General features: G+C 44.5%; 1 protein-coding gene across 5 annotated transcripts in view; it reads right to left on the reverse strand.

Moving 5' to 3' along the window:
- Zfp521 (zinc finger protein 521) overlaps positions 1-18,306 on the reverse strand; it is a 295,122-nt gene that overhangs the window by 24,358 nt on the left and 252,458 nt on the right. For all 5 annotated transcript variants that reach the window (XR_015642373.1, XM_087593012.1, XM_087593011.1 and 2 more), the window contains 2 exon segments: positions 17,709-17,840; positions 15,095-15,210 (listed from right to left, as the gene is read on the reverse strand). Coding sequence is in view for 4 of the 5 variants with exons in the window: in XM_087593012.1 (XP_087449138.1) it covers positions 15,095-15,210; positions 17,709-17,840 (248 nt within the window). In the remaining variant the exon portion in view is untranslated.

Consider the following 18,306-nt stretch of genomic DNA (forward strand, 5'->3'; position numbering starts at 1 on the left):
CACCTGGCACCGGTCATTTACATTCAAAGGGTAACCTTTGTGAGAAGGAGGAGCCGCAACTCTCGGCCTTTCAATTGTGAAAAAAGAAGGCAAAGTATGTGCCACTCCCCACCGTGTGTGTGTGTGTGTGTGTGTGTGTGTGTGTGTGTGTGTGTGTGTGTGTGTGTAAGTGTGTGTGTGTGTGTGTGTAAGTGTGTGTGTGTGTGTGTCACTGTCCCAGGGGCACACCATTCTCTTCCGCCAGGCTGGCAGACCTGTGAGCCCAGGCTAATCCTCCAGGCACCTTCTTCCGCACCTGGGGTTACAGGTGCACAGATATACGCCAGCTTTTACATGGCGGCAGAGGATCTGAACTCACGTCACCACGCCTGCATGACAAAGTGCTCTTGCCAGGGAGCCATCTCCCCAGCCCTCTCCTGTTATCAATTATAACACTGCCATGATCTCTAAGAGTGAGTCAAACGCACTGTGATTCATTAAAGATAACAGAAAATCTGTTGGCCTACCACCACCGAACCACCATCCAGTAGGTCAAAATATAAACTATCGATTGCTGTCATTAAGCAGTGTCGAGAGCCACACCCTGAGATTGTGCATTTCCATGCCTGAGAAAGCAAGTGTGTGCTGTGTAAAGAATGAGTTATGTTCACTCACGGTGTCTACACCCTCTTCAGATCCTCTTCAGATCTTTCAGCCCCTCTAGAACTGTCTGAGTTGGGTGTGTGTGTGTGTGTGTGTGTGTGTGTGTGTGCAACTTAAGGAGGTCCTGAAAGAGGCTTTGTTGGAGATGGTGAGAAAATTCTTTGAAAGTGAAACATGTCTTAGCATCAGTGTAATATTTGGATTTGGCTGTTTTCCACTTTACGTAAAAATTCCTGGTTGGGAAGGTCTGCTTTGTCCTGCTCCCCACCATCCCCATTCCTCGCCTGTCTTTCTTCCCCCTTCTCTGTATCCTCTGAACTCAACTTTGTTTATAAGTAGCTCCCTAAGTGTGTGAGGAGGCCATGTGAGGGTCAGCAGACAGCTGGGTGGACTTGGTTCTCCCTTCCACCGTGTGCAGTCCTCAGGGATGGGACTCGGACCATCAGGCCTGGAGGGCACCCTCAGTCACTAAGATAGCTGGCGGTTCTGTCTGCCTTAATCTCTAAGGAAGTCTGTTATATTATGCTTATACCATCACTTACACACCATTTCTGCTAGGGTATTTCTGGTCATAAAATGATAGCAGTGTCTTCCAAGTGACCCTCCACCAAGGAGACTTGGTGTCTGTTTAAGAACACCCCCCCTCCCCATGTGAGGTTCCTCCTCTCATCCCACTTTTCTGCTTTGCTTCTTGGTCTGTGACAGTCTCCTCACCCCTCCAAGTACTCTGAGCTACCGGAGAGGCCGCCCTTTAATCCCCTCACACAGAGGTGTGCTGTAACTATGGAGAGAGCAATCTGTAACCTCACATCCTTATACAATTTGCTCCTCCAAGTTAATTTGAATTCATTACAATAAGGCAATATAATTAAAAAAGCTCTCTTTAATGTGAAGTATTTAACATGATCCTGGAAGAATGGCAGGCTTTCAGCAGAGGGCCAGGCGGCAGCCATGGTGCACACTCAGACAAATTCAAAGGTGAACTGTAAACAAGCTCGCAGACCCGCACTGCTATGCAGAAAGACCCGGGCAACAGGAGGCCTCATTCTCATCAGTTCTCAAAGGGACCTGCCACACACAAGTGGCACTTATTCTAATTTAAAGCCCTCTGCTTGCTTCAGTGTTGCAAAATTTATAAAAGAATAACTTCATTAAACCTCCTGGCACTTCAAACGCAAATGCAAACCAGCCACGGCACAGCCGGCTCTGGGCAGGAGGGGAAACAGACACAGGGACTCGTGATCACAGACCCTGAGTCTGTGGTGGGTGCTTCTCTTTCTGACAGTGTGGTTCCCTGTGCAACCTTCCTTCACTGAGTACTTGGGCTGCGCAGCTCTGTACTTCTGTCAGGAGGCCTGCTGCTCTTGCGAGCCTGCCTGGTAACACTGAAAATCACTCAGCGCAGTTGGGCAAGTGCTGTCACACGCAGAAATACATCTGGCAGTACACGAAGGAACACTGTTCAATGTTCCTTTCCTGGCCGGCAAGGAGATTGATTCTCTACACTCCACCATTGCTGCGTCCATTGACTTGGGTATATATTTAGAATTGTTTAAATTGTTTCAAAACTAATGTTAAAAAAGAATTACCCCTAACCCTGGCACCGGATGGGGGGGGAGCAATAATAAGGGTCAAGGATATCGATTTTCCACATCCATGCACGTTGCTGGCAGAAACAGGTACTAGCATCCTAAAATACGCGCTCTTAAGAAAACCTCCTGTTCTCCACTGAATCAAAGTGTAGGAAACACTACAGTAAAATATCTTCAGGAGGGATTCTAGAGCTACAAGGCAGCCTGTGTTATAGCATACATCATTTGGTACCGAGCTGTTGGCAGATTCCAGTATATATTCATATTCATTCAGTATATATATATATATATATATATATATATACGAAATGCACACACACATATATGAAATGCATGCATGCGCGTGCACACACACACACACACACACACACACACACACACACACAAACACACACGAAATGCAATGTGAAGACACATCTCAAAACTTGTATGGAACCCAGCAGGCCTCTGAGAGAGTGGATGGAGCACACAGTTGTACTAGAGCCCCTGTCCTGAGAGAGCCCAACAGTAAATGACAGGTCTCCTTTTCACTAGGAGCTCTTATTAAACCAGTAGCTAACTTCGGCTTCAGAGTAAGCACTCACAGAGGCTCCAAATTACAGTCTTCTCTTAGGTAAGAGGAAATGGCTTTAGGGGGAGGACTACTGTAGAAGAAAAGAAAACAAAACCCCAAACAAAGACTATCTCAACTGTCTTTCGGAATTTTAGAGTGGGGTTGGTGTTGGTTGGGTGGGAGAACTATTGTAAGGTACCCAGGTCAGGTTAACCGCAGGACAGAGGAATGCAAACACTTAACGCTATCATCCTCCGGCATGGTCTGTAAGTCACACCACCCCCTGGAAAAACAATATTGAAACAGAGTCTCAAGGTCTTTACATCCAAATAATGTAATATATGGAGTTGTGTGCATTCTTTTTATCCTCCCCACGAATGAGCTAGAGCTAATCAAATGGAGTGAATGAGCTAATTCAATTATAGACGGCCTTTATTATATAATAAAATATGGATTATTGATCTTGTGGAGACAGTGATGCGTGATGAGGAAAATTTGGGGCCTGAAACCTTGAAGAGCTCAATTCACAGCTGTTTTTATTCATGTTTTGAAAGTACTAGAAACTGTTTTCACTTGTAGACGACCATCAAAATGAAACTCGGCTAACTAATTAAGCCCAGTGTTCCAAAAGAGAATGAATTCAAGGTTAACACAGGGCTGGGCTACAAGCCTGGGAAGGGTTACCTGGATGGGGTGTAATCACTTACTGTGCCTAGCAATGGAGCCTGAGGAGATAGCTAAGTGATTCCACACTGTGTATGGCGTGGAGACTGGGATTCACTACAGGGTCCCTGTCTACAGCCCATGGGATCCAGCAAACAGAGCAAATGGCTCCTCTCCCCTCAGATTAGCGCAGGTCCAGGGCAGTCCTCACAAAACCCTTTGTTTCTGATTTCTGAGGAATAAAAGGCAAAGGGCCAACCCCAGAGCAGTGAGCAAACAGCTCTAATCAAGAGGGTCACTTGGAGAGGTGGGGTCACAGCTAACCCTAAAAGAGGAGAAAATGTCCCCTGTAAATTTGCCCCAACATAAGACACCAAGGCTGATCGCTACTGGTGCTGTGCTACAAAGTTCAAGCCCCGCTGCTTCCCTAATCCTGGAAACTTGCTGCTCTTCCCTGGGATGGGAGCTCACAACCTCGGCACCCTTGCGCCTTGCGTGGGCCAAGTCCACCAGTTCTCTCGGCAGCAGCCCTAACGCAAACACGCTCTGCTCGTTCCTCCCTGTATTTTTAAGAGTGGAGCCAGGCCCTGTGCTTTGGTAGGCACCCCTCCAGCACATAGGTAAACGGACATGAGCTATGTTTCTGAAACGACTCCCGTGAAAGGGAGGAAGGAGGGATGGGCAACTGTACTTGTGCGAAGTTGCAGACTGTTCGGCTGCAGTCCAGAAAATGAATCCAATTTTTCATTCTGTCATTATAAATATTTCATTGCAAATGGTACTGATTTTCTACAACTGTGGTTAAGCAAAGGGCCTCTGTGTGAATATTTAAGAAAAAAAAAAAACTCTAGGAGGAGGAAGACAACGACGAAGAGGGAAGGGGGAACGAAAGGTTAGCAACCAATTAATTTCGTACTTTAAATGTAAAAGGATGCTGGGAGAAATTCAACAGTGATGTAGTGTGTGACTCAAAGAAGAAGAAAAAAACATTTACTCTGCTCTTCTTCTGACAGTTTCTCATAAAATATCTGCAGTCCATCTATCTTTTAGTACTCCAGGCTCCTCTGGAGAGCAGAAAATGGTGGTTTAAAGCTCACTTCAGTGCCAGTCTGCGGGAGATTGCTTTCCACAGGACCCCCGCTGATGGAGGCCTAGGGGAAGAGGCCCAGGAGTTATTCAATCAGTCCGAGACTCTGGGGCGGCTGGGGGTCCTTTGAGGGCTGATTATAAAGCTGCCCTCCTGTTGCCTGCCTCGGAACAGAACGAAATGAGCAGTCTCTCGCTGAGAAGATTCTGCAAGAAGGAATTTCACCTGTCATGGAGTTTGTCAGAATTTCAGGATTTATCTTGGTGCAAAATTAATAAAATACCAACCAGGAATTCAGGCTGACTACTCGGCTGTGTCATCTCAAAGTGATCTTTCACCCAAGAAAACCTGGCTGGCGAGCCCAGCCACTCCTGCCCTACTTTTTCCTTGGGAGGGTGAAAGAGGTCACGTGACAAACACCCCGGGCAGCAGAATGGGAATGGTAAGCCAATTACACGCAAGGTGGCCCCTGGGTACCACTGTCTCCATGGGTAACCTCTGACCTTGCCGTGGCCCTTCCAAAGCCTCCGAAATTAGCTGGCGCCCGAGCATCGAAGACCATTCTGGATTCTATAACACAGAGGGTTCCCTATGGCCTCCGATCTGTTAAAATCATAGGCTGTTTTTCCAGGCCTGGCTTTGTGATTTATCCTTTAAAGGGAGTAGAACAGTAGATCATCAGGCATAGGATCAGGAAACATTAAGTGATTAATGTGCGATCGCACAGCAACAACCGGGTCTGGGTTTGGATGTTTGAACACATACTCTGTTTGTTCTCTCTTGTTCCGTTACCTCTGGGCTTTAAGGAGAAAGAGAGGAGAGCAGGGAACCACCGAAGGTCTGCGAGCATGCGGCTCAGGACAGACCCAAGGACATCTCCGTTCTCACCACCTCAGAACATGCTTTGTTTACTGCTGCTCTTTTGCGTGGCACTGACGCTCTGCTTGTACAAGGAAACCTTCACAAATCAGTAGCAATTGGACAGTATGAAAACTAGGAAATTGTATGGGAGGGAGAGGAGAGTCAGTCTCCCCCCCCCCTCAGAAGTGAGGGCACAGATGGTGGTGGGGATGCAGGGTGCTCTCAGCAGGCTTCAGTGGAGATGCGTTAACTCCACAGAGGGAAAAGGGCTTCCCACCAGTAGCCTCATGAATTATAACTGAGTATGGGAGTGAGGTCTTGGTGCCTGTCTCCCAGCAAATATACGGTTCCATTTTCCTGCACGGTGACCTTTCACCCTTATAAACTCAAAGCGCCGCCCAGTGCACTGCTCATATTTAATGGCAGCGACTCACCTTTATATGGTTAGAAGGCACACAAGCTTAGCAGGTGTACCGAGGGTGGAGGGGTTTATTATAAAATTAAGCTTTGCTGATACAGAACAGGACGCCTTTGATGGTGGAGTCCGTTTCCGGGAAAGAGGTGGGCTCAGCTAGACTAACTAAGGAGCTTCATCCATGCAGCTGTGCTGTGCAAGGAATGGCAGCCCCCCACCCCCATACAAGAAGCAGAGAAGATGCTTAACTTTGGCAGCCTCTGCTTTCCTATGCATATGCTTGTCCCTGCCTCTTAAGTGCCTCCCATGCTTATTCGACGAAGTAATCAATGAAGGGGACCTGTTATTTTAGGCAGTTTGAATTTTCACTGCTTTGAAAGGACTCCTTTCCTGCTTTTCACTCTCATCCGTCCGTTCTGAGCTTTGGAGCTGCTGTTGTAAATGACAGTACCGCCAGCAGTGCTTTTAAGCGCCATTCATCTCACCCGCCCCATCTCAGGCTTTTACAGAACACCGATTTCCCTCCAATAAGGGGAACTTACTCCTTCATAGCTGCAGGGCACAGCCTGTTAGGAGCTGCAGATTCACTGCAAATATAACAATAAAGGATACAAATGTGAAGTCCTCCTAAACTACACGGCTGGCTCGGAAGTTGCCTCGCCTTAGCAAACCCGATCAAGGGTAGCCTATCAATCTTTCGCAAACGCTCAGAACAGCTCATTGCTGGGCTGCGGTGCGAGGATCGTCACCTCCAGGGATCTAGAAGACGCTGGCCTGGATTCTCCGCTCATTTCAGGGGATTGATAGTTAGAGTCTGTGATTGCCATCTCTCTTTCCCTAATTGTCACAACAGTTGGGTCCGGACGTGGTGTTTTCCAATAGTCAGATGAGAGTTTGTAAACACCAAGGGTCTATTCTTGGCACACAGTCTCTGCTAATGTGAGGAAATCGACCCACGTGCAGAGCGAACATCTAAAATAGGAACTCACGCAGGAATTCCACGAGCCTGTCTGGGTTGCAGAATGTTCTAGAAATCTGGGTTTCCAAATGGTTCCAATAGATCTGACCACCAAGGTGCCTAGGCAGAACTCCACTCAGAGGACGAGTGAGCTGTGGTCTCTTGTTCTCAATGCGGGCAGCTCTTCCAGTGCTGTGGCAGCAGACTGCCTTGGCGACAGAGAAGCCTACAGAGCCAACGAGGCCCAGCCAAGGCAGAGCGTGTCAGAGGTGATGAGCACTTCCAGGGGGTGGGGGAGGGAGGAGCTGTCGAACCGGCCAGAGTGCTCGCCAGCCTGCCCTAGCTGGATGCTTCATAAAGTCGAGCTGATGGTAGTTCAGAGATGGCCATCTGTCGTCAACTCTGGGCCAGACGAGAAATAATGTAATGGCAGCTTGCTTACAACGGGGCTGTTGGAGGAGGAGCGGGTCCTAGAATGAAGAGGTGGCACTCCCGTTTTAAACAGTGAAGTGCAGCCCGTCGGTATGAACATCAAGAAATTAATGGATGGAGAATTTTTTGAAAACTGAGCTGGAGGGGCTGTAGGAATTATTCAGATGCAAATAAAGTGTCTTCTACTTACTGCAATTACCACTGCTGCCCTGATTTTGGTCCTATCGACCACTTGGTTCTGGAAAATATGACTACTAGGGCACATGGTGAAGCAGTAAGGACCAAATTTAGAAATAGGTGAGCCTAGGCTGTGCCTCCAAGCAGGCACACACACAGAATAGATGTTTATGGGGGACAAAATAGGTATTCAAAAAGGCATTTAACCCAAATAAGTTCATTGTGAGGATAGCGCTTTCCTTTCTGTATGCTTGCTTAGTTTCTAGATGTAGTTTTATTTAAAAACAAAATAAAACGACCTCACCTTACAATGCATTGAAATGTGAGGTAATTTCAAACTTTCTCCTTTATTCCAGAAAATCCCTAGCATTCATGGTAGAGAGAGATGGGGGGGGTGTCAACAAGGTGGGGGGGGAGTGGAAGAGGGGGATAGAGAGAGGGAGGAAAGAAAGAGGACAGGAGAGGGGGAATACAATAATATTACAGCCAAACCAAGGTTAGATTACCTCTGCCCCATTTTTGTGTCTGACCTGATTAACTTTCTGCTCCACTGGTAAGGCCAATCAATCCTGATTGAATTATCCAATATTAACAGCTGAAAGTGATCAAAACTAATGGTGAAAACACAGCACCAATCAATAAATCAATGCAAATGATTCGGTTCCTGGAGATCCGATCAAATAAAGGAGATAGATCAATTTAACCACGGAGCAAATTAAGTGCAAGTTGCTGTAGCACTGATTTGCTTGCAAAGCCCCACAGGGTCACAAGCAGAGAGACTGAGCGACTACGGAACAGGCCAGTTCTTGGGTCACGCACTCATTTGACACAATGTATACTCTGGCAAGTCTTGGCGTCTTCCTGATATATTCAAGGGCTGACCAGGGCTATGCAGAGGCTCTGTGGCTTCAGCGATGCAGACCGGGGAGCACAAAGGGAGCGCAAAGGGAGGCTGCTCTTCCTCCACAGACTGTCCTATGGGATCACTGCAGCTCCGGATGTGCCAGGTCTAGACAGCATGGGGCAAACATTTCCATCTGGGGCCCTCTGAGAGCAGGCAAGGCAGATTTGGGATTGTGACTTTTATAGGATGAGTAGGGGTAATGATGAAAACATTAATGTCTCTGAGGAATGAAAAAATTAAGCACTTGAAATGTACAGGGAAGTTGTGAGGTGGGCTAGAGGGCCAAAGGAGGTTTATAAGCATGTTATTGAGATTGGCCACACACAGTTTCTATCCTTCCCGCTCACTAGAAACTTCAGGTTCAGGTGGAAGGAAACATGAGAACCACACCCAGTCCCCACCTTGCTGTTTACGAAGGGGGCAACGAGGATCCTTCTGTCCTGGTCTTGACTGAAGGGAGTTGTTGGCAACAGCTTTGAAATAAGATTTCTGGAAGTCAACCATTACTTGTACAGTTCGAGGCAAAAAGGCAAAACAAAACCTAATGCAAGATGCGTGACACTTGTGAAAAGAGAGGAAATACTTAACAATAAGTATCTTCACTTAGAAACCAATTATCAGGAAACCCTGTCCAAAGTATGACTGACTGAAAAATGATTCCAGCAAACTAAGAAAACTCAGGAAGTTTCTACGCTCTATGGTAGAGATTTTTTTTCCAGATAATTGGTCAGTCTTGATTTTGCTTCCTTGGGTCAGCATTAGAAATTCAGGATGCCAGGGAAGCAAAGCCCTGGTCGTGGACTGTGGGACATCTGTCTTCCTCAGCAAGCCCTCAGCAGGTGTGGTACCTCGCCGGACTTCCCAGGCTTAGAGGACACCACCATCTGCAGGAGTCTTCCTAACAGTAGACTGCATAGCACATCATGTAAACATGATTTATCTGTATCATACCTTGACAGAAGATTGACAGAAAATAAAGTTCGAATGATTTTTGGTATTTGGTAACATGATCAGCATCATGGTACATTTAAGAGATAAAACTGTGTTTTAATGAATATTTTTAAAAATCTCTATCTTATCTATAACCTAATAATGTCACTGGGACTAGTTTACTTGTGATTCTGACTACTAACAAAAGACTCTTAAATGCCTCAATACACCTAATCCAATCATCGGATGTGCATGATCGCAGCACTGAACGACCTGCGTAGAGCCAGTTAGCAAGGGACCTAATGAGTCACATTCCAATACTGTGCTGCTGTCCTGGTGTCCTGTCTCATACACAACAGTTCATTTTTCTTTCAGAAATGAGACCATAAAACTCAAGCACTAATAAAACTGAGGTGTGAAAAATGTGCATTGGAATCAGCTGACCTGCTGAAAAGTGATTTGAGGGGAAAAATCAAACAGCTGCAGAGGCGGTGACAAGTCAAACTGCAGTGGCATCCTGAAGTCTCACTACATCCCCGGACATGCCAGCTGCTCTCTGTGTGGAGACATTGTAACCTCTGATGCAAACGGAGCTGAATGCTAGCTAGTATCATCCGGAGTTTAAGCTCAACCAGGCCAATTGGTTCTATCCACTGCAAGAACTTCCTGGGTCACCACTAAACCTGCTACATGACAGGACTTCCTCAGAAGACACACGGGAAGAGGGAGGCTCCAACACTGCCACTCAACCGCAGGTTTTCCAGGAGTACTAACCGAACAGTGATTTCTGTGCTGTAAGACAGAGCTTTAAAATGCTCACCCACCGCATAAGCCACGTGGGATATGGATGTGTATTGAAAGGTATTATTCTTGGACCACAGCATGCTCCCTTAAAGCAGGAGCCCTACGTTCTGCCATGAAGATTTATTATTTGTGTGTGTGTGTGTGTGTGTGTGTGTTTGCACTCACATGTGCACACTTTTATGTGGGTGCTTGTGAAGACCAGAAGGAGATATCACATCTCCTGAAGGTGGAATTAGATCTAGGTGATTATGAGCTGCCTGACACGAGTACTGGGAACCAAACTCAGTCCTTCTAGAAGAGCAGTGACTGCTTTTAACAGCTGAACCATCTCTTCAGCTCCATAAATTCTGCTAACAAACAAATACAAAACAAACAACCAAAACCACAACAAAACAAACCAAACCTAAAAAGCAAAACTAAATCCCCCATCAGCCCCCACCCCCAACTAAACAAAACTCTCCTGAGGTCTATTAGGGAAACATGTGAGGTCCTGAACACATTCATTTATTTACTAAATAACAAAATATTATATTTGTTCCAGATACCTTTGCCTTCCTGCCACGTGCCTTGGCTAACACATCTGATCTGTCTGTGTGGGTAGAAGAGAGCGCCCCAGGAAAGGACAGAGATAACATTGAAGTAAGAAGACTGTGTGTCTCTATCTCTGGACTTGGGATCAAAAAGCTACAGGGTTGACCAAAGAGGAGAGCTGCACACTTAACAGTGTATGTTCCTGGTCCTACGAGGAGGATCCCACAGAAGGAGGGTTCACATTGCCTGACTAAACCAAGTGGCAAGGAATGATGCTCACAGAATATGCCTGAGAGCTCAGTCTCTTGAAGAGAGACAGCAGAGGAGGGAATGACTTTCATTTGGGTTGGCTTTGAATGTACTGTAAGCCACAGAGCACACCGCCATTTGTAGTTATATAATATATATATACATATACATATATATGTATATATATATATAGTTAGATATGTCTATATAATTGCACGCTCACACAAAAATGCGGATGTATCTTTGCTTAGCATTGGCTCCTCTACTAGTTATCTATTTGTCTAGTCACACACATGAAGACAACTACATACATGTTTAGATACATACATATAGGTAGATTTCATCTAACAAATCTGTTTTCATACTTCACTTTAAATGTGAGACAGTGAAGGAGGTGTCCCCGTCATTTCTGTACCACTGAGGGAGGGACATTCCACGGTGGTCAGTGAGCACCTTAACGTGTTTATTCGACTCTTGCCCCAGTGCTCCTGCTCTGCAGTTAGAGACGGAATTTCAATGCTTTAAGATCTCTAACATAATTTCAGTTCTTGGAGATTTAATTTCATGCACTCCTATGCACTGACCCTTCTGAACTTTAATGGCATAAAAATCTAGGTGGGTTCAAGTGGCTTAAAATTTACATTTACGGGTTGGGGATTTAGCTCAGTGGTAGAGCGCTTGCCTTGGAAGTGCAAGGCCCTGGGTTCGGTCCCCAGCTCTGGCAAAAAAAAGGAAAAAAAAATTATATTTACTTTACACATCAAGGTACAAAGGGGGGCAGCCCGATACATTGGCTGCATCTTTTTTTCCTCTTATTTTCATGACAGTATTTTCTACCGTCACCGTAATTTCGATTTCCCAGCATCCTGGCAATGTTTTCTGTACAGGAAGTTAATTACTATTTTAAAAACTACACAACTTTCACTTTCTAAGGTAATATGGGTACCGAAAGAAAAGATGCACGTCTATTGGATGAAGATACCATCAAAACTCGGAAATGTCAACTTCTGATCCATTTTCTCTCGGTGTTGCTAAAACTAGAGCCACTGCTATTACTGATCATTTTAGAGAATAGACTTTTAGATATTCCCACGGCTGGATTACAGCTCTCCAAAATATTAAATATAAAGTCAATATTTCATCTCGGATTTGCAGCAATTATCCTTACTAACCATCGGGGCTGTTCTCACGCAATGACTGGGACACACAGACGCTGAGAATTGATGTCAAGAGCAGACATACATGTTTTCCAGCTCTGGACTCACATCAGTTTGAGTGACTGAGTTAGTGTCTTACATCTGACTTCATAAGGCCACAAGGATCCAGGGGGTGGGGTGCAGCGAGAGCTGTGTGTTCCGGAACATCTACCTCAGTGTTCCTAGGGACGTCTGTGGTCTCTGAGATGCTTGCTGGTTGTTTGTTCATTTATAGTATTTGATATTATTGTGTAAGCACTATCCTCACCTCAAGAGGCCACAAGGAGGTGTGCTGACAGCCTGGTCCCCTCACCTGTTTAACACAGTTCTCTTGAAGTTAGGGAAAATAATAGTGACTGTAGGAACTATCACTAGATAGTAACCCACAAAAAACAAAGCTCTTTAAGGCTTTTCAAGCAGTTTCCGAGGCAGTCAAGGATTCCCAGGACCAGAAAGCTGGAGAAAAACTGTTTTAACTGCAGGAAAATGAAGACTGAATGTCTTATGAAACCTCTTATCTTTAAGGATGTGTTTCTAATCAAGAGTGGGTCACAGATTACTACCACCACAGGGCTAAGCTATAGGCATAACGTTTTTGAGCATTGTGTAAAGGTTATCCTGTGTTATTCAAATGCTGATTTCTCTGTCCTCATATCTTGTTTCAATCTGACGCCACATTGTAATGCTTATGTCAAGAATTTCCTGTCTCAAGTTTGTGTAAACAGTTCTTACCATTTATTTTCTGCCTTGTCAATAAAAGCTGATTACCCAATCAGAAAAGAGAACAGGGTGGGACTTTCACCACTGAGGGGAAGTAGAGAGAGAGGAAGAGAGGAGATTGAGCCGCAAGGCATGGTGAAAGGAGTTGGTAAGAGCTCACTTGGAGCATGGAAGGCCTTAAACGCAAGTATTATCGGGATGTTGGTTGAGAGGCAGTTAGATTAGTTTAGGGGATTACAAGGTAGACTGTCTAGGTATTGAGATGAAGCTTGAAAATAAATCTTGGTCCCTGTGTCACTATTGGGGAACTAATTAGGATAGAAAAATACAGCTGCCTTATGAATTTACTGTATACAGTTGAACTAAAATGATCACTCGCACTAAGCTCTCTCAGTGAAAGACATCAAAGACATACCGGGTTGAAATCTGCTCATACCGTGTCGAAGTGGAAGTCTGATGCAAACATTCAGATCAGCACCAGTCCCTCAGCAAAGCCCATGTCTTTCATCCTATACGGTTACTTCATTTGTTTCAAATTTCACATACTAATCTTTTACAGAGGCAGAGCCACCAAACCTATGACTTATTCTTCGACACAAGTTGCAATAAAACCAGTAGTTTTTTTTTTCCCAAGCGAGAAGGTAGGGTTATTTTACTGTGATAAAAGCATGACTTGGACTTTTTCTATATTTATTGGCAGACACATGTGATGGGACCCAGTGCTTCAAAGAACAAAACGTGAAAAAGAGACGTTAGTTCTCTTCTGTGTTATTCAAATGCTGATTTCTCTGTCCTCATATCTTGTTTCAATCTGACGCCACATTGTAATGCTTATGTCAAGAATTTCCTGTCTCAAGTTTGTGTAAACAGTTCTTACCATTTATTTTCTGCCTTGTCAATAAAAGCTGATTACCCAATCAGAAAAGAGAACAGGGTGGGACTTTCACCACTGAGGGGAAGTAGAGAGAGAGGAAGAGAGGAGATTGAGCCGCAAGGCATGGTGAAAGGAGTTGGTAAGAGCTCACTTGGAGCATGATGTAACTCAGTTGGCTCATTTATCTCCTGAAGTTCATCTAACATAGTTGCTTAGAGTAATAACTGAGTAGAACAACCATAGATTCTCTATTCGGATACACACAGCTCCTCGAAGCCTTGCCTTACCAGAAGCTCCCCCTTTCCTGGGCATAAAGATACCCTAGAGGTGGCCAGAGGATTGCAGACAAGTTCCGTGTTGCTTGGTCTTAGCTCTGGGCGTAGAATCCAAGCTCACAGCCATTTTAGGCCAAACGATAATCAGTAACGTTCATAACAGGAGATTACAAGTGCAGCTCCACTTTCTTCCACAGGAAGCATCAAGATTTTAAAAAAAAAAATTCACGATGATATTCATACCTTACTTTTTTTTTTAAAGACACAAAAAGTATTGAAAAAGTCAAGTTCCTCTTCTAAATGAAATTTCTGGAATAGAATCCAGGTTTCTTTGTTTTTGTTTCTACTCCTTTTGGTGTGTGTCTTTGTGACCTTACATTTCCTGTTTGTTGGGCTGGCCTTGAACTTGTGACCTTGGGATTCTAGGCATGTGCCAACATGTCCTTTGAATCTTTTTCTCCTTTCCCCCTTTTCTGTGATGTTGGGATTAATCCAATGCCTTGAACATGACAGCAAGTACTTTACCGCCAAGCCTCATCCTCACAGCCCTTTGACTTCTATTTTTAGCTACTATTTGTCACTCAAGCAACCAAACATAAATGCTTTGTTTTACACCTTGTATTTATACCTATAATTTCATTTTTACCTTATGACTACCTGCAAGTATAAAGTTTCTTTTTCTTCACATCTGAGGTTTAGGGAAGTCCTGGACCTTTACATCAAACAAGGGGTACACCCAAGGCTCAAGCTAACATCTCAGGGTGCCCAGACTTCAACTCCAAAGCTGTAATTACTCAGTTGCCTGACGTGGAACAAATACACCCTGGACAAAAGATCCTTCCCAGTGTTCAACCTTCTGGATAACAATGACTGGATATCCATCCGGCATGGCTCCCAGAGGGAAGAGAGCATGAATAAAACAAGACTTGGGAGAGCGAGCTCCAACGAGTGAGGTGAATGATCCCACAGTGCAATAACCCAACCCCTACATCCTTCACACTAGGTCAGAAGGTCCAATTACAGTTCTCTTCTAGTTCTTTTTATGATTGACAGCAGCCAGAGGCAAAATTATTTTGGTGTCTATTAATCTTGTCTCTAATTTCCCCTTTGCCCCCAAACACACAAGAGCATCATGGTGGCCCAGGGTAAGAGAGATTCTCAACCCGTAGTTAAGATGCCCCACAAGAGTAGCAAGTAGGCTCAACCCCAGCCTTCCTCACAAGGCCATTACCTGTAGCTCTGTTTGGAAGAAAAACTTCTGAGGGCATTGTGTGCAGTCATAGATTTTGTCTTCTTGTCCATGGGCGGAGAATATGTGCTGCTGCAACTTGTTAGCTTGGACAAACACTGCAATAACAAAGGATAGGATAGGAGCTTGGTTACTGAGAGCCGCTATGACCTGTGCTGATAACTCCCATGAACAGACAGCAGGGTGAAGGGCCCACTTCCGGGCACACCTGGCTCCTGACATTGGGGGGAGAGCAGGAGTCACATCTGCTCATGGCTGGATCTCTGGCTTCTGTTACGATGCACTCTACTCAGCACCCAGCTCAACCCGAAGAGTAATGGTTCACGGAGGCGCTGCTCCCTGTAAATCTTTACAGATAAAAGCTAAGAGTTGTCGAATGCACAGCTCTGTCTTGTAAGAAATGGCTCCTACTTCACAGCAACCCACAGGTTAAGAAATCACGGCCGCTCAAGCCCTGTTTATTGTATTTGCCTAAAGTTATAGCTGGCGAACAGTTCTCTATTTAAATGTGTTAATGCAAAAAATTATATCCCAAAGCTACTCTGGGGCACTGTCTATAAATGTGCAACAGAACGGCAGGTAAATTCTCTTTGGATACTTTAAGATCAACTCGGCCTACACACGGAATGCAAGGGTTTCAATAATATAAACATGTTCAATTTTAATGACTACAAAACAAGGCCCTAAGACTGTGTAACAGTTTACCTAGGAGACATACTATTAATAATTAAATTGTATATGCCAGAGGCGCTGTTTGGGCTGGCAGAGCTGACTTCTGACGGATGCTTGGTGCACTGTGACCTAAAAAAGTTTGCATCTACAATATTAATCTGTATAGGCAGGGAGAGGATTTATTAAAGACGCTGGCATTTGACTTTGACTCCACTCTGATCATTAAAATTATTCTAATTGCCAGCCAACCTAACATCATATTGCAGTATTGTTCTTGTGAGTCATACATTTTAATAACATTTCTCATTACCTTAAAAAAAAAAAAAACCTCAGCTTTCCTTTCACCCAACATGCTTTATATTGGAAGGTTTTATTTTTCCTAATTGTTATTTCCAAATGACTTTAAGATACAATAAAACAATTTACATCTGTTTGCACAGAGACCCAGGCTGTTCTTGATGTGGCTTTGTTTCCTTACTAGCTCAACAAAAAGAAAATGGGATTTTTTAATCCAGGTTTGCAACTTATGTCCGTATAGCATCCTATGTTTTATGGGGCTCTGGCTACAACATGAAAGAACTATTTTATTGGAAGATTTAATTGTGTAAGCCTTTGGCCAGGCTTCCTTTAAATAGACTCACTAGGTACCTAGACAAAGGACCTTGACTCTTGACTGTGCATCTTAAATACAAGGTGAGGATATAACAATAGCTTTACTAAAATAAAACTTGGAAGAGTAAACAAAATCAATAGAAATATTAGCAGAAGGAACAAGTGTGTGAAGGCCAGTGTTAAGAAATCAGCCATCAACATACTCAGGGTGTTACTAGTGAGAGGTGTGCGTGCGTGCATGCGGCCTGTGTTTCTATTTTTTATAGAACACAGATCTATAGGCTGAACTCAGTGAAGGGAAATAATCAATGCCCGTGATTTTGCTCTGCAAACAGAGAAATTTCTTTTGAGGTCAAGATATCTACGGCTCTCTTGCTACACATTCATTCTTTCCATTGACGGGTTTGGCCACCACATGCCAGACGAATGCGAGATGATCATTGAGGATCTTCTAAGTAGCCTTCACCTTCTTAGGGCGACAGCAGAAACATGTGTGATCATATTTCAGCTCTCATGAGCTTAAGTGTGTGTGTGTGTGTGTGTGTGTGTGTGTGTGTGTGTCTATGTATGTGTGTGTGTGTGTGACTGTGTCTCTGTTAATGTTTCTGTGAGTGAGTGTGTGTGTGTGTGTGTGTATGTGTGTCTGTGTGTGACTGTGTCTCTGTTAATGTTTCTGTGAGTGAGTGTGTGTGTGTGTGTGTGTGTGTGTATGTGTGTCTGGTTATCCCTGACAACTGTACCACTGTAACATCTGATAAAAATTTTCTAAGATCATACATTTCTATCAGCCTTCAAAGCCCAATCTCACAAGAAATAGCTCTAGTCTGTTTACCATTTCAAAGCAGTGTTTTACACACACACACACACACACACACACACACACACACACACACCTTCATAAAAATGTTACAAAATTATCCAGGTTGAAGTCACGTGTGTTGGGGTACCAGGACCACATATTTTACTTGAACATCAAGTGACTCAAAAGCTGCTGGACCTTGGTAACCTTTCAACATCCAGAGGAAGCAGAGTGAACCCACCACAGACGTCATTTTCCGGGTGGGAAAGTGTAAACCTGGGCGAGAACTTGAAATGCCATTCGTTCATTCTGACAGTTAACCTTCCTGCCTGGCTCAGTCTCTAAAGCAGACTGCAATCAATAATGCTAATCAGCAGAAATCAAACATCTTCCCCCAAATTGAACTGGAGTCGTTGCTGTAAAAGGCCAAACCGTGGGAAGTGTGCTTGGAAGAAGGGCACAGTGGGGGCAGAGCACACACACGGGCTGATTTTGCTTTAAGAAGTTCCTTACCTGTGAAACAGACGGGGCACTTGAAGGTGCCTCCCATCCCTTCGAAGCTGTGCTCTATCAGGTGACACTGAAGTTTGGCAGGGGAGTCAAAGGTCTGGCTGCAGAGTTTGCATTCATGGTTCAGCCCTTCATCTGTAGAGGAGAGCACATTGACAGAAGAGGTCAAATCCACCATCTTTGTGATAGAGCAAGGATGCCTCTCTCTGAAAACTCTTGCTATCGCCAAATATAAACATGGAGCCGTGCACAGCCTCACCACCCTCTAATGCCTGCTCCATAAACATGTAAAGTGGTTTCTGGTCATCTTACATTATTATGCAGTTTACAGTAATTTAAGGCATTTCTAAAACTTAAAAGCCAACAGTCAGAAATCAGACTTTACTTTGAGGCTTTTAGTGTGTCGAGAGCAAGGTTTCTGCTTTAATGATCATGATTTTATGGGCTCTGTATTTCCAAAGACCAAGAATAAAGAACTGATAGGAATGTGGAATGGCTTCTTACTCAGTGCCTCTCTGCTCTGCCTGGAAGACTGTAGAAGCGTCTATCCCTCACCACAGGTTCTCTGTGGTCTGCTTCTGAAATAGACTTTATGGTCACA

This window comes from Rattus norvegicus, chromosome 18 (genome assembly GCF_021556685.1).
Source record: "Rattus norvegicus strain SHRSP/BbbUtx chromosome 18, alternate assembly SHRSP_T2T, whole genome shotgun sequence".
Taxonomy (NCBI): domain Eukaryota; kingdom Metazoa; phylum Chordata; class Mammalia; order Rodentia; family Muridae; genus Rattus; species Rattus norvegicus.